We start from the raw sequence: 14,720 nt of genomic DNA on the forward strand, positions 1-14,720 counted from the left end.
ACCTCCTTACTCCTGTACTCAAATCCTCTCGCTATGAAGGCCAACTTGCCATTTGCTTTCTTCACTGCCTGCTGTACCCGCATGCTTACTTTCAGTGATTGATGTGCAAGCACACCCAGGTCTCATTGCACCTCCCCTTTTCCTAATCTGACACCATTCAGATAATAATCTGCCGCCTTGTTCTTACCACCAAAGTGGATAACCATATAACCATATAACAACTACAGCATGGAAACAGGCCTGTCCGGCCCTACCAGTCCACGCTGACCATTCTCCCTGACCTAGTCTCATCTACCTGCACTCAGACCATAACCCTCTAATCCCCTCCTATCCATATACCTATCCAATTTACTCTTAAATAATAAAATCGAGCCAGCCTCCACCACTTCCACCGGAAGCCCATTCCATACAGCCACCACCCTCTGAGTAAAGAAGTTCCCCCTCATGTTACCCCTAAACCTTTGTCCCTCAATTCTGAAGCTATGTCCCCTTGTTGGAATCTTCCCCACTCTCAAAGGGAAAAGCCTACCCACGTCAACTCTGTCCGTCCCTCTCAAAATTTAAAAAACCTCTATCAAGTCCCCCCTCAACCTTCTACGCTCCAAAGAATAAAGACCCAACCTGTTCAACCTCTCTCTGTAGCCTAAGTGCTGAAACCCAGGCAACATTCTAGTAAATCTCCTCTGTACCCTCTCCATTTTGTCGACATCCTTCCTATAATTTGGCGACCAGAACTGCACACCATACTCCAGATTCGGCCTCACCAATGCCCTGTACAATTTCAACATTACATCCCAACTTCTATACTCGATGCTCTGATTTATAAAGGCAAGCATACCAAACGCCTTCTTCACCACCCTATCCACATGAGATTCCACAATGCACAGTTATTCCCAGATCCCTCTGTTCCACTGCATTCCTCAATTCCCTGCCATTTACCCTGTACGTCCTATTTTGATTTGTCCTACCAAAATGCAGCACCTCACACTTATCAGCATTAAACTCCATCTGCCATCTTTCAGCCCACCCTTCCAAAAGGCCCAAGTCTCACAGTGGACCCATTAATTTCTACTCTTTGCTTTCTGTCTACCAATCAGTTTTCTATCCATGTCAATACCCTACCCCAATATCATGTGCTTTAATTTTGCACACTAATCTCTTGTGTGGGACCTTGTCAAAGGCTTTTTGAAAGTCCAGATATACTACATCTACTGGCTCTACCTTATCTATTCTACTTGTTACATCCTCAAAAAATTCCAGAAGATTAGTCAGCATGATTTCCCCTTCATAAATCCATTGACTTTGTCTGATCCTGTCACTGCTTTCTAAATGCTCTGCTATTACATCTTTAATAATCGCCATGAGCATCTTCCCCACTACCGATGTCAGGCTAACTGGTCTAGAATTCCGTGTTTTCTCTCTCTCATCTTTCTTAAATAGGGGGGGGGTTACATTAGCTGGCCTCCAGTCCACAGAAACTGGTCCAGAGTCTACAGAACACTGGAAAATTATCACCAATGCATCCACTATTTCTAGGGCCACCTCCTCGAGTACTCTGGGATACAGACCATCAGGCCCTGGGGATTTATCGGCCTTCAGTCCCAACAGTTTACCTAACACCATTTCCTGACTAATGTGGATTTCCTTCAGTTCCTCCCTCCGACTAGATCCTCAGTCCCCTAGTATTTCTGGGAGATTGTTTGTGTCTTCCTTAGCGAAGACAGAACCAAAATATTTGTTTAACTGGTCTACCATTTCCTTGTTTCCCCGTTATAAATTCACCTGTTTCTGACTGTAAGGGACCTACATTTGACTTCACTATTCTTTTCCTCTTCACATATCTATAGAAGCTTTTCCAGTCAGTTTTTATATTCCCCACAAGCTTTCTTTCATGCTCTATTTCCCCCTCTTAATTGACCTCTTTATCCTCCTCTGAATTCTAAATTTCTCCCAGTCCTCCGGATTGCTGCTTCCTCTGGCCAATTTATATGCCTCTTCCTTGGATTTAACTTGGTCTTGGTCACCCAAACCAATCATGTGTGCGTGTGTATTTTTACATATATATATATATATATATATATAAATATATATTTATATATTTTAAAGGTAACTTCTCATTCTCATCGCGGAGTGCTGGTGTGCTCAGAACCCAACACAAATCCCTACCACTCTCTCTCATGCTCCCATGGTAAAAAATGCCTGTGTTTTACTGTGAATAGGCTGCATGTGGGAGCTGGTGCTGGGCAGGTTGTGTCTTGCAAATGGCTGGCACATTAGGTACGAGCTATTGCTGTGGACTGCAAGTGGCTGTTCCTTGTTGACCATCATCTGGACTCTGTGGTTTCTCATCACTCAATTTTCGAAATGCCCGAAGCTGCTGTCTCCCCTCTCTTCCTTTGGTTGCACAAGTCTCCCAAGCCTAGTAAACGCTCAACAGTCAGTGACCACAGTTGAGTTTGGGCAGTACAGTCACTAATGCGCCCCTAATATATGTACTGCCCCAACGACCTAATTTTGTTCACATGTTATCTTTGTCCTTGTATTTGAGAATGCATCCTGAGCAAAGTATCATTGCAATTATTTCCTTCCAATTTGAGGATTTGGAGTTTTGAGAGATTCAAAGTTGGTGTGATCATAGATGACAGAGGGTAGTGGTGGAGGGGTGTTATTTTGACTAGAAGTCTGGGATCAGTGCTGGGACCTCCGTTGTTTGTAATTATACATATATGGTTTTGAATGAAAATCCATGTGGATTGGTCTCACTTGAAAGGGTTCTTAGGTTCCGAGATGATGGTGAGGCTGATGGTGTAACAACGTGTTGCATCTCTTACAGTTGCAATGGAGAGATCCAAGGATCAGGGAGGAGTGGGTGGGAGGGATAAGTGCATCAGGGAGTAGAGGAAAAATGCCTCATTCTGGTTGGGTATCTCTAACCCAATGACATTAACATGACATTTTACAATTTTTTGCATCCCTCTCCTTGTGTGTATGTTTTTCCCTTCTCTACTTTCTGTCTCATTCATCTCCAGTCCTCTCATCTTGTTCCCCTTCCTCATCCCGCTCACTCCTGGTTCTTTCCACTCACAACACAAAACATTCACCAAAAGGCTCCGTATCCCCCGTTCATCTCTCCCCTAATGTTCCCATTATTATTTTCCCTACCTATCAGACGACAGCACTGATGGTTTTTGCAAATGGCTTTCCTAGCTGGAAACCCCCCATCTGCCGACACCATCTGCTTTTCCTTTTGCTTTCGTGTTTGCTTCCATCTATCATCTGCCTCTATCTCCCAGCTTCACTTTTCTTCCTCACCCTGGCCAGGTCGACCTGCCTGTCATCCCTAACTCTTGCACTTTCCACCATTCACCAATGGCTCCTTCCTCACCACTACCCCTCTTGTCTTTCTGCTGCTACCCCCCATCTCAGTCTTGATGCAGAGCTTTGACCCAAAGCATTGAATGCTCCTTTCCCCTTCACGGATGCTGCTCGTCCAGTTAGGTTCTGTGAGAAGATTTTATAGAAGCAGGAATAGTCCTGGAAGAGGCAGCAGAGGAAATGGTTTCCAGAATCAGTAGTAGGGACACAAGGATCCCAGAGTGAGAGTGGGGTATTGGAGGGGAAGCAGTAGGAATGAGGTCCCATAGACCTTGAGAATTCTATGCGTATTAAAAGTTGATGTAGGAGGTGAATATTTAGACGTGTGTGCACTATTGGCTTGTCAGAATGATTTGGTTAACGATATGGATGTCGGCAGGGAGGCTGCAATTGCATTACCAATTATTTTCCAGATATTTGACTTGACTGTACAGTTTTTTTGCAATGTATACTGCTTTACAAGTTGATGTATTGATCTGAAATAATTCAACAATATTGCAAAATTAAACTAATAGTTATATGTTGGAAAATGCATATTTCAAGTTGTGAAATTAAAAATGCACATTTTAAAGGTTATTGTATCTTCCAGCTTTGGGATTTTTCGCACACGGGGGCACTATTAATGGGCTGTTGCAAGAGTTTGACCTTGAAGTAAAAGGTGTTTGCATAACTTACACGTGTGCTTAATCCAGTTTATTAGTCTATTTTCACTAATTGATTTTGAAGCTCTTGTGGTAAAGGCTTTTGATGGATGTGTTTTTAGGATGAGCAGTTTCTAACAATATCAACAACATTGTGTTATTTTGGAAGATGCCTGATTAACAAATTTTGTTTGTCATAGTTTCTTATTCACAAAATGCTGGAGTAACTCAGCAGGTCAGGCAGCATCTCAGGAGAGAAGGAATGGGTGACGTTTCGGGTTGAGACCCTTCTTCAGTCTGAAGAAGGGTCTCGACCCGAAATGTCACCCATTCCTTCTCTCCTGAGATGCTGCCTGACCTGAGTTACTCCAGCATTTTGTGAATAAATACCTTCGATTTGTACCAGCATCTGCAGTTATTTTCTTACACTACTTGTTTGTCATAGTGATGCCATCTACTGACTACTCAGTTGTGCTTATAAAATTACTATGTAGTTTATCCAGCATCTTCATTGATTAAATTCAATTTGAAAAAGAAGATAATAATCTTGAGTGTTTCACTTTCACCACAATATGTTACAGAAGGGAATGTAGGTACTTTGAGTGATAGGCTAGGTGAATGGAACACAGTGTTTGTTTCTGATCGGTTGACTTATGCAGTGTTTGAATAGTGGAGCAAGCAGATGGCAGGACATGAAACACAAAATCCATTAATTCAGCACCAGGGAATTTCCAAATTCTTGGCTGTTATTCCTATCAATACTTAAACACTTTCAATTCACCTCCAATGCACTCACGTCCATAGTGATGAATTGCTTCGATAAGTTGGCTATGATCCATATCAACTTCCTTAATAAGGATCTGGACCCACTAAGATTCGCCTATTGGAACAACAGATTAACATAAAGTGCAATCTTGCTGGTTCTCCACTCAGCACTGGTCATGGTGGAGAACAAGAAAACATAAGTCAGACTGTTATTCCTTTCCTGCAGCTTGACGTTCAACACCATGATCCCCTCTAAACATCATCAAACTCTGAACTGGGTCTTGGTTCATCCCTCTGCAATTGGATCCACAGCTTGCTCATTGGCAAATCTCAATCAGTACAAATTGCCACCTCCTCACTGATCATGTCAAGTCTGAGTGCTCAGTCTCCGGTTCAACACTTTACCCAATATTGTGCAGCCAGACACTGCTCCATTGCCATCTTTAAAGTTGACGATGATACTATGGTTGGACAAATGAAGGGTAACGATGAGGGTACAGGAGGGCAATTGATGATCTGATTGTGCCAGAACAACAATCCCGCTCCCAATGGGAAGGGAAAGTTGAGGATCCACCAACGGGATTGTGATGGGGAGTGTAAACAGCTTACGTTCCTGAATGTCATCTCTGAAGATCTGTCATGAGCCCAGTACATTAATGCCATCGCAAAGAAAGTTCATCAATGCCTCTACTTTGTTTAGAAGATTAAGAAAATTTGGTATGTTGCAAAATAGTCCCTCAAACTTCTATAGGTGTACGTTAGAGAGCAGATTGGTTGCATCAAGGCCAAGTTCAATAAATCGAATGCTCAAGGACGAAAGAGGCTGCAGAAAGTAGTGAGTGTTGTCGGGTCCATAACTGGTATTGACTTCCCCACCATTGTAGGGATCTATGGAAAATGCCGCCTCAAGAAGGCAGATAAAATCAAAGATCCGCACCATGCCTTCCGAAAGTGCCGCGGAGAAGTCGAGGCCGGAACCTCGCGTGCCTGCGGTGGAGCATCGTGGCCAGGAACCTCGCAAGTCGGAGTTGGAACCATCGGTGCCTGGGTTGACGGAGCCCGCGGCTGGAGCCTGGGTCGACGCCACGGAGGCGTACAGAGAGGACCCGGCAGCGTTAGTGGAGGGGTCGCAGACAGGTGGAGTGAGGACGCCGCTGCCGAGGGAAGGAACAATGGAGGACCCGGCATGAGGGAGGAGGAAGCGAAACAGGGACCCGGCGTGTGCGGGAAGAAGAAAGGGGAACTGGCATGGGGGGGGGGGGGGGGGGGGGTTGTAACTTTGTAAGTGCTCTTGAATGGTGACTTTCCATACCTTGGTAAGGTATGCAAGCAAAGAATTTCACTTTGACTTGTCACATTTGACAATAAAGCATTCTATTCATTTCAATTCGCTTCCCACGCTCTCCTCTCAACAAGAAGATAATACAGTAAGGAGCCTTGGGTTCAAGAACAACTGGAACCACCATGCACAATCCTACCTCAGCACAGAACAACTGGGCTTTGTATAAGGTTGCACTCTGTACTTCTGCTTGCAGTATTGTAGTCTTTTTACCTAGTGTACTGATAATTTATTATATTCTTGTTCATTGTATATCTGTTTGTTGCATTAATGTGCGTGTTATGCATTATTCAGTTCCTGGTGTACATGACAACTAAACACTCTAGATTCAAATTTGAAATATTCTGGTGAACCCAGTAAGTTAGAGAGTGTGGGGAGACCCTCATAAAGCTTCAGGTAAACATGGGAAACAGCACCCAGTGAACTTCAAGGGAGCACGGGAACAGCACCTGGTAAGCCAGATGTCCAACCTTCTGGATTATCAAATAGTCTGATAGCTGGTTATTAGATCTTTTAATGTTATTCCGAATAACAGCCACAGATCTGTAGGTATTGCAGCAGGCTGATGACAGAAAAATCCTGTTGCTTAGCAGCAATGAACTGGAATGTTAATACAATTCTCAGAATTCAATGTCGTCAACATTGTTTACTTCCTCAATGACTGGTCTCCTTGCATTGATGAATGCAGTTGCTTGCAATCCCTACTGATGTGATGAATTTAATATGTGTACAACTATTTTCTGAGCATGAAGGTTAAGTTGGGAAAAAGGTGTCTAAAGATTGAGTTTTGTACATGTAAAATAAGAATGCGGTAGGTTTTGGGATAACTGAAGTCATGTAGAGATAAATTTAAAAATGGCTGGAATGAAAGAGAAATGAAGTTGAAAATATGAAGGTTTAAAATTATTTTATATTTTTGTGTAGAATGTAGTTGTATTGCTACATATAACATTGTGGCTGTAATAATGTAGTTGTCAGTAGTAATTGTTGGGTCTAGATTTCATCTATCCGAACCTCTTTCAAAAACAATTAGAAAAGGAAGAAAAACTTGGCAATCTCATTTGTCCCCTACATTAAGGCAAGTGTTAGAATTTTAAAATGGCCGCTATTCAAAGGAATAACTGCCAAATTTTACATGCAGCTTAATTCGTTTTGGCTTGTTAGATCAATTGCCGACAGAGCAGGCGCTGAAGAGATGGGTCAGCTTAAATACAGCATTGTTAGCAGATAACTATCATGGCTGTTTTTAATCACAGAATAGCTGACATTAGATGACTCCAGCATAAACTGATTTACAGAAATGTCCAACTATATATTGCATTAAAAATCTTCATGTGGTGCAGCCTATCTATAAATGTCGCATATTTTCTACCATGCTATGATTAGCTTATTAAAAGTTGAATTAAAAAATGTATAAGCCAAAGTGTGGTTCTAAAAGAAAGTAACTGATGCTGATTAATTTATTGTATGAAAAGTCAAGTGAAAGAAAGGAGTAAATCTTCTTTTCCTACTTTAATCTGGTGCAAGTAAGAGCAAGGGGTTTTCTAATGAATTAAATGAAAAGTATATAAATCCTCTCCAATTAGCGTGAATATGCAGTAAGAAATAATTGTGAAGCTATATAATACACTTACTATTGCAATGGTACAAACCTAACGAAAATCTGGACAGAAGACACAGATGCCGATAAAGGAGTCACTGGATTACCATGTTTCATTAATTACATGTTCCTTTCCCAGGCTGTATAGTTTTTCAGTTATCCAAAGTAATCAGCTGAAAAGAATTGTACTAAAAAGAACTCCATGTATTTATGAATTATTATTGGTTGACGAAAAATCCAAACAACATGAATCTTTATTGCCAGAGTGTGAGTTTTCAATAATATATTAAATCTTGGTTATTTTTGCAATCTCTGACCAGAAAATATAAATATATGTTGCTATTTCCTCAGATAAATAGTTGGGTCCTGCAGAATTTTAATTTGTAGTACAAATATGTAAAAATTAATTCTAACTATGATCTAAAATTAACTATTCTGTTTTGTGTATTTTCTGATCTGACTGTGGGCTAAATAAATATTTAAATAAATTGACTCCAATATTGGCTCAATATTGTGCTTTTTGCTTCCGAGTTAGGATTCTGTAACAACTTTCAATCAGATTGGGTTTTCAGCCTGCATAAAAACATCAATGGTGTCTGGGTGGCAGAGATTCCATGGGCAGAAAAATAGTTATGGTCTTGAAAATTGACGGAAAAAATCACAATGTTTTTGTGGATGATTTTCTTCAAATCCAAAAAGTGATGTCACTTTGCTGGTTCTAAAATATAAGGCATAGACTTTGTTTTTGGAAGTATTGTTCCAAGATAGATATGAGTTTCATTCTGATTAGGGGTTGGGGGGGGGGGGGGGGGGTTACACTGTCAGAACGTGAATGCAAGGAACTGCAGATGCTGCTGTATATTTTGAAAAAAGATTTGGAATAGCTCAGCGGGTCATGCAGCATCTCTGGAGAACATGGAAAAGTGATCTTTCGGGTTGTTTTCAGACAGTGTATTTTATAGCATAACATTTAAATTTGTTAATTTTTAATATTTGGCTTGGACAGCACACATTTGACAATCTCCAAATTTCAAGACCTAATACCCAGCACCTCTACTCATCACCCCTGTAACTGGATCATTAAGGTGCAGACCCATAGATCATAACAGGTGATAAAAATCCTCCACAATCATTCTTAATGCTGGTGGCCAGTGAGGCTGTGCCACAGCCCATTGCTATGTTACTTTTACACTCATGACTTGATCTACTCTTGGGAAATGTGGCAGAGCTGTCAGTGATGTGGAGGAGCACTTGGGATCTGTGACCATAGTTTTGATTTGCATGATGGACTGGGCTGTGCCTAGGACTCTGCAGTTTCATGTTGTCTTCAGCTTGCCAGTTGCTATCACGAGCTGTGATGCATCCTAAAAGATTGCTTTCTATGGTGCATCTGTAGAAATTATTAAGTATCATTGGGAAGTAAAGGTGTATGCTTTCTTGGCTGTATCATCAATGTGGTTGGACCAGGTCAAATTGATATTTACACCTAGGAACTTGAAGTTTTCAACCATTTCCACTACAGCACCATTGATACAGACTGGGATGTGTAGTCTACCCATCTTCCTGAAGTCAACTATAAGATTATGCCTATTTGACAGATCTGAAGAGTATTTCCTTTGGGCAATTCTAATTCAAAAATTATACCACCAAAATATATCATGTAACTTCTTCCTAAAGTTGTGCTTTTAAATGTCCAGTCCTATCCTGATGCAGTAGCTTGTTAAATTTATAATCTTCGATAAATTAATAATAACTAAGACTGAAGTAAGATATCGGACAATCTAAAGTTTGAAGAACTAAACTACTTTGTGCTCATTGCCAGTCAAGTGTTTAATTGTGGATGTACCGAAACAGAGCAATTAAATTATTTAACACAACAACAGAATAGATTTGTCAACATAGTACTCAATAGATAACAGAATAAACAAACAAAAAAATCATTATATTAAAAAATCCAATATAGTACAAAACTAAACAAAGCCCAAAGTTACTGGTGCAACAAGATGAAGTTTAGTTGGAGTTTGTAGTGTTCAATAGCCTGATGGCTGTGGGGAAGAAGCTGTTCCCGAACCTGGATGTCATGGGTTTTCCGATTCCCATACCACCTTCCCGATGGCAAGAATGAAATGAAGTGTCCAGGTTGATGTGGGTCCTTAATGATACTGGCTGCCTTTTTGAGGCAGCGCTTCTTGTAGATCCTTTTGTTGGTGGGAAGGTTAGAACCCGTGATGAACCTGACAGTGTCCACTAGTTTTTGTAATCCCCTTCGACAGTTTATAAACATAAGAAAATTGGTGCTGCACAGAAGGCGATAAAGATTTTTTGCGAAATTCATGAAAGCTAAGGTGAAGGCTTTGTTTCATCAAGATGGTCTCTACTTCTGTCCATTGTTCTTTCGCTACCCCTATTTTTTTCTGTCCCTGATTTAACATTGAATTCAACCATTATAACAAAATATTTCTTAGTCCTTGTGTTGTTAATTTTCCAATTCTTCAATTTGGTCAGAAAGATGTTCAGTTGCATATTATTTATTCAAACCCCACTTGCCTGGCTTCCATTGTGTCATTATCAGAATATCTATTCAATAACGTGCCACAGTTCTGTTTTAAAAGTTTGTCATCTAAAATCCAATTAAGTGCAAATAAATTGAATGCTCTGCCAATCAAATCATGCCCATGTGTCTCTCCTGAGATATGTGGCAGAGTATCCAACTTGTGGTGTTATTTTGTTGTTTTTTTATAAATGAGTGTTATTTTATAGTAGTTGGGTATACTTTCAATAGTAACAGAAAAACTTTGTGCACTTGGTCATAATGTGAATATCAAATAGAAATGCTCTGATTTTTGCCGCAGTTCTCATGGATAGAAAAAGTGTATTTCATTTCTATATATTTTTTGGTTGTACTCAATGTCACATATGATGACATGGCATGATTGCACATTTGATTAACATTAATATTTTTAAAATCTGAAATAGGTGAAGCGTACATATTCGCATGGTACTTACAGGGCTGGTCCAATGCGACAAATCAGTTTGGTAGGAGCTGTGGATGAAGAAGTTGGGGACTATTTTCCAGAATTTCTGGACAGATTGGAAGAGTCTCCTTTTTTAAAAGCAAGTATTAAAAAAATTATTGTTATGTACAGATATTGTCAACTGTAGAACATTTGAAAATAGGAACAGGAAGATGCTATTTGGCCCTTCAAGTCTCCCCTGCTACTCAATCATATCATCATATCATATATATACAGCCGGAAACAGGCCTTTTTTCGGCCCTCCAAGTCCGTGCCGCCCAGTGATCCCCGTACATTAACACTATCCTACATCCACTAGGGACAATTTTTACATTTACCCAGCCAATTAACCTACATACCTGTACGTCTTTGGAGTGTGGGAGGAAACCGAAGATCTCGGAGTAAACCCACGCAGGTCACGGGGAGAACGTACAAACTCCTTACAGTGCAGCACCCGTAGTCAGGATCGAACCTGAGTCTCCGGCGCTGCATTCGCTGTAAAGCAGCAACTCTACCGCTGCGCTCATGGCTGATCTGCCAAGGCCTCATCTCTTCTGTACCATTTCTCTATGACCCTCAATTCCCTGATCTTTTAAAAATATAGTGACTTCCATTAAAGACCCCCATTATCTAACTTCTACAACCCTCTGTTCTAACAAATGCTAGAAATTCACCCTTTTATGCAAGAGGTAGTTCCTGCAAAATTCAGTTTTAAATGACTGCCCCCTAAATTTGTAACCATGTCCTCTGGTTAGAGTTTTTTCCCTCTGGTGGGAACATTAATTAGATGTTGTTTCTTTAACCATTTATGGTAGGTTGATTCTCTTATCCCAGAAAGGAACCAAATAAATTTCTTGGACTGCATCCAATGCCAGTATACCCTTTCTTAAATCAGAGGACAAAAACGATCTACAATGCTCTAGCTGTAGCCTCACTTGTGTAAATGTACAATTGCAGCAATGCCATACTCCAAACCCTCTTACAATAAAGACCATTTTCCATCCCAACCACCTGCGTGAACTACCTGGCTTTTTTTTTTTTAGCAATTCATGCACATAATGTTTGGGACTGCTATTCTTATTACTCTTCCAATCAGTGGCCATAATAATTGAAAACAATTTTTATTAAACAACTAGACCAAGTGCACCCAGGCCCAAACCGCTCCTGCATTGGTGCAGCACCCACTCCTCCCCTCCCCACTCCTCGCTCCCCCCTCCGCGCACCCCCCCTCCTCGCTCCCCGCGCACCCCCTTCCACTTCTCTCCTTCCCCCTTCCCTTCCCCTCCCCGCGCACCCTCCCTTCCCCTTCTCTCTTTCCCCCCCGCCCTTACCCTCCCCCTTACCTGTGCAAAATCAATTGGAACAGATAACTGGAAATACGCTTGGATATTTAAATTTGAACCAATGTTTAATTGTCTAACGTATTAATTTATGAAGGTTGTAATCATGGGATCTAATTTCTGAAGGCATGATAAACTATAGGTGCATTGTTTGTCAATGCAATAATATCCAAAATTATAATAATAATAATACTAGTCTAGCGCGCAAAGGTCTGGCAACTTCCATAGTCTTGCCATGTAGAACAAATATGTAAAAAATTATTCTAACTAAGATTTAAAATTAACTGAAATCTACAAATCTGTAGCTCATTAACCTACCAGTGCAACTTTTGCAATTTGAGCCACAAGTGTTTCCATTTAGCCGAAACTTCAGGTTGCGGACAGTTCTTTGAATCCTTATGTAACCGGGGGAATGTCCACACATGAAAAGAACAGTTCTCCTACTTGGAAGGAGATGATCAATTTCTGTGATCTTCAACCTTTACAAGCATGGTTTTAAAAGAAAATGCAAAAGCCCCAAATGGTTTAGTTTAAATTTCCTAAATAGGTATTGGTTAAAATTAAAATACAATTACTTTGATTAAAAAAATTACTGCTCTTGTTTTGAAGTACCATTTTTTATACTAAGTATATATTTTTCCTTTGGCCTGAATTCTTCTTTAGAATGGCACAGAAAAATTGCATGTAAACAAAATGGCTAATTAAACCATTTCAGGTGGTTGATTTGGTCATTTAGATTTATCCCTCTTTAGCTAATTATATTTGTATCTGAAGTTAATACAAAAAAAATTGGTTAATTTTTGTAATTCTAACCAAAATATTTTTGGTATATATAGAGATACCGTAAAGTAATAACATTTTTTTTCTGTCAATAGTGTACATTACCATGGGGATCATTTTCTAGTCTCAAACTTAAGTGCCGTAAAGAAAGTGATGATGGTCCTATAATGTGGGTTCGTCCAGGAGAGCAGGTGATCCCTATAGCAGATATGCCAAAATCACCTTTTAAACGACGGCGGTGAGTTAAATGTCTAATTTGTTTTGTTAACCAGGGCTATAATTTTGCATTCCAGGTGATAACCATCTACAACTCACTTGCAGTCACTTTTACTTACTTGTAATGGGAATAAGATCTACAAAAAGCTCTGTTGGAGAGAGAAAAGCAGAGTTAACATTTTTGGTAAATTAACTATCATCAGAAATCTAATTTCTGGACTTCAATATTTAAATGTGTGAGTGCCGAAGGGTGTTGTTAGTTTCATAGTAGTGGTAGCAAATTTTGATCATTTCCTCATATTTGCGTATTCCTTTTGAATATTGGTTATTTTCATTACCTGATGGTTTTTGCTTGTTTATCACTACTTTTCAAAGAATTTGTCATTAATGTATTGGAGGAGTTTTCTGTTGCACATTCACATGTGGTCTGGTCAATGCTTTTCTTCCATCATGGTGTGCTGTGAAACCAGTTCATTGGTCAGGCACAGACCAGTGCAGGGCCTCTCCCGGAATGCCTTTATGCAATGCAGTGGAAGAGGTAGTCGAGTTACTGTGCCAGAGGCCAAGGGTCAGACCTGACCTTGGATGCTGTCTGTAGGGACTTTCTGTGTTTTTCCCTGTAACCACTTGGGATTCCTCGAGGTGCTCCAGTTTCCTCCCACAGAGTGCAGGTTGGTAGATTGGCCACTGTAAATTGCCACTTACGTGTGGGTGACCAGTGGAATATAGGGGGAGTTTATAATATGGGGAGAATTAAAAAAAGATTGATGTTGGATCAATGTACATGGGTGATTGAAAGTGGATGTGAATCTGGTCGGCAAAGGGTTTGTTTCTGAGCTGTAAGTCGATGATTATATTGCTTTGAGAGTTATTGAACCTCTGGCTTAAAGCTTGGCAAACCTGCTATGTGAATTGAAGATGTATTTGTTTATTGTAGGGATGTGGCCTTCACAGGCTAAGCCAGCATTTAGTTGCTGGTCTCACCTTCTTAAACCAAATACACTCTACAGTGCATCTGTGGACATGTTGAATCTTCTCAGGAGCCTAAGAAAGTCAATACGGACTATATAGTTACAGCCTTATAAAGGCCTAGTTATGCTATAATACTTCAAGCAGCTATGGGAGAGCCATCTGGAAAGAATGCATTGGAGACTTGCTCTGGCCCCAAGGAGTTACATTATGACTGCACAAACAGAGTTAATACTATCTGGAAGCTAAAAGTTAATTTGATTAGATAAAAAGTATTGCATAAAAAACTATTGACAGTAATGGGCTAAGTGGAACCTGGCTGGGAAATCTGGAACTTGAGTTCATGGTTAAAAATGTAGAAAGAGTCTTTTCAGGAGTGAAGTTGGGAAACATTCCACGTGTAAAATCTAGTATACACTTGGTACTCTTCCATGAATAGCAATAGATGCTAGTTAATGTGTTAATTTTAAATTTGAGTTTAATAGATTTGTGTTAACCAGAGTTCTTAAGTGATATAGGCCAAAGGCAGTTACAGAGTTCCCCGTAATGTTTTTTTGGGGGTAAAAAAAGGACATTTTTGTCTTGATGAATGCATTACTCAATTCAGGTTTTTACAAAATAGATAGAAACAATTTTAAACAATAAAAGGCCCTGTAATATTGCATGTGTATTTTCTGAAGG

At 40.1% G+C, this 14,720-nt stretch overlaps 1 protein-coding gene across 1 annotated transcript in view; it reads left to right on the plus strand.

Annotated features, from left to right (window-relative positions):
• The window catches only part of LOC144604898 (lysine-specific demethylase RSBN1L-like), a 45,932-nt gene that overhangs the window by 20,696 nt on the left and 10,516 nt on the right, over positions 1 to 14,720 (plus strand). Inside the window, exons 3-4 of the mRNA XM_078419723.1 lie at positions 10,697 to 10,834; positions 12,950 to 13,092. Of these exons, the coding sequence (XP_078275849.1) occupies positions 10,697 to 10,834; positions 12,950 to 13,092 (281 nt within the window). The remainder of the gene's footprint in view (positions 1 to 10,696; positions 10,835 to 12,949; positions 13,093 to 14,720) is intronic.

Source organism: Rhinoraja longicauda, chromosome 23 (assembly GCF_053455715.1).
Source record: "Rhinoraja longicauda isolate Sanriku21f chromosome 23, sRhiLon1.1, whole genome shotgun sequence".
Lineage (NCBI taxonomy): Eukaryota > Metazoa > Chordata > Chondrichthyes > Rajiformes > Arhynchobatidae > Rhinoraja > Rhinoraja longicauda.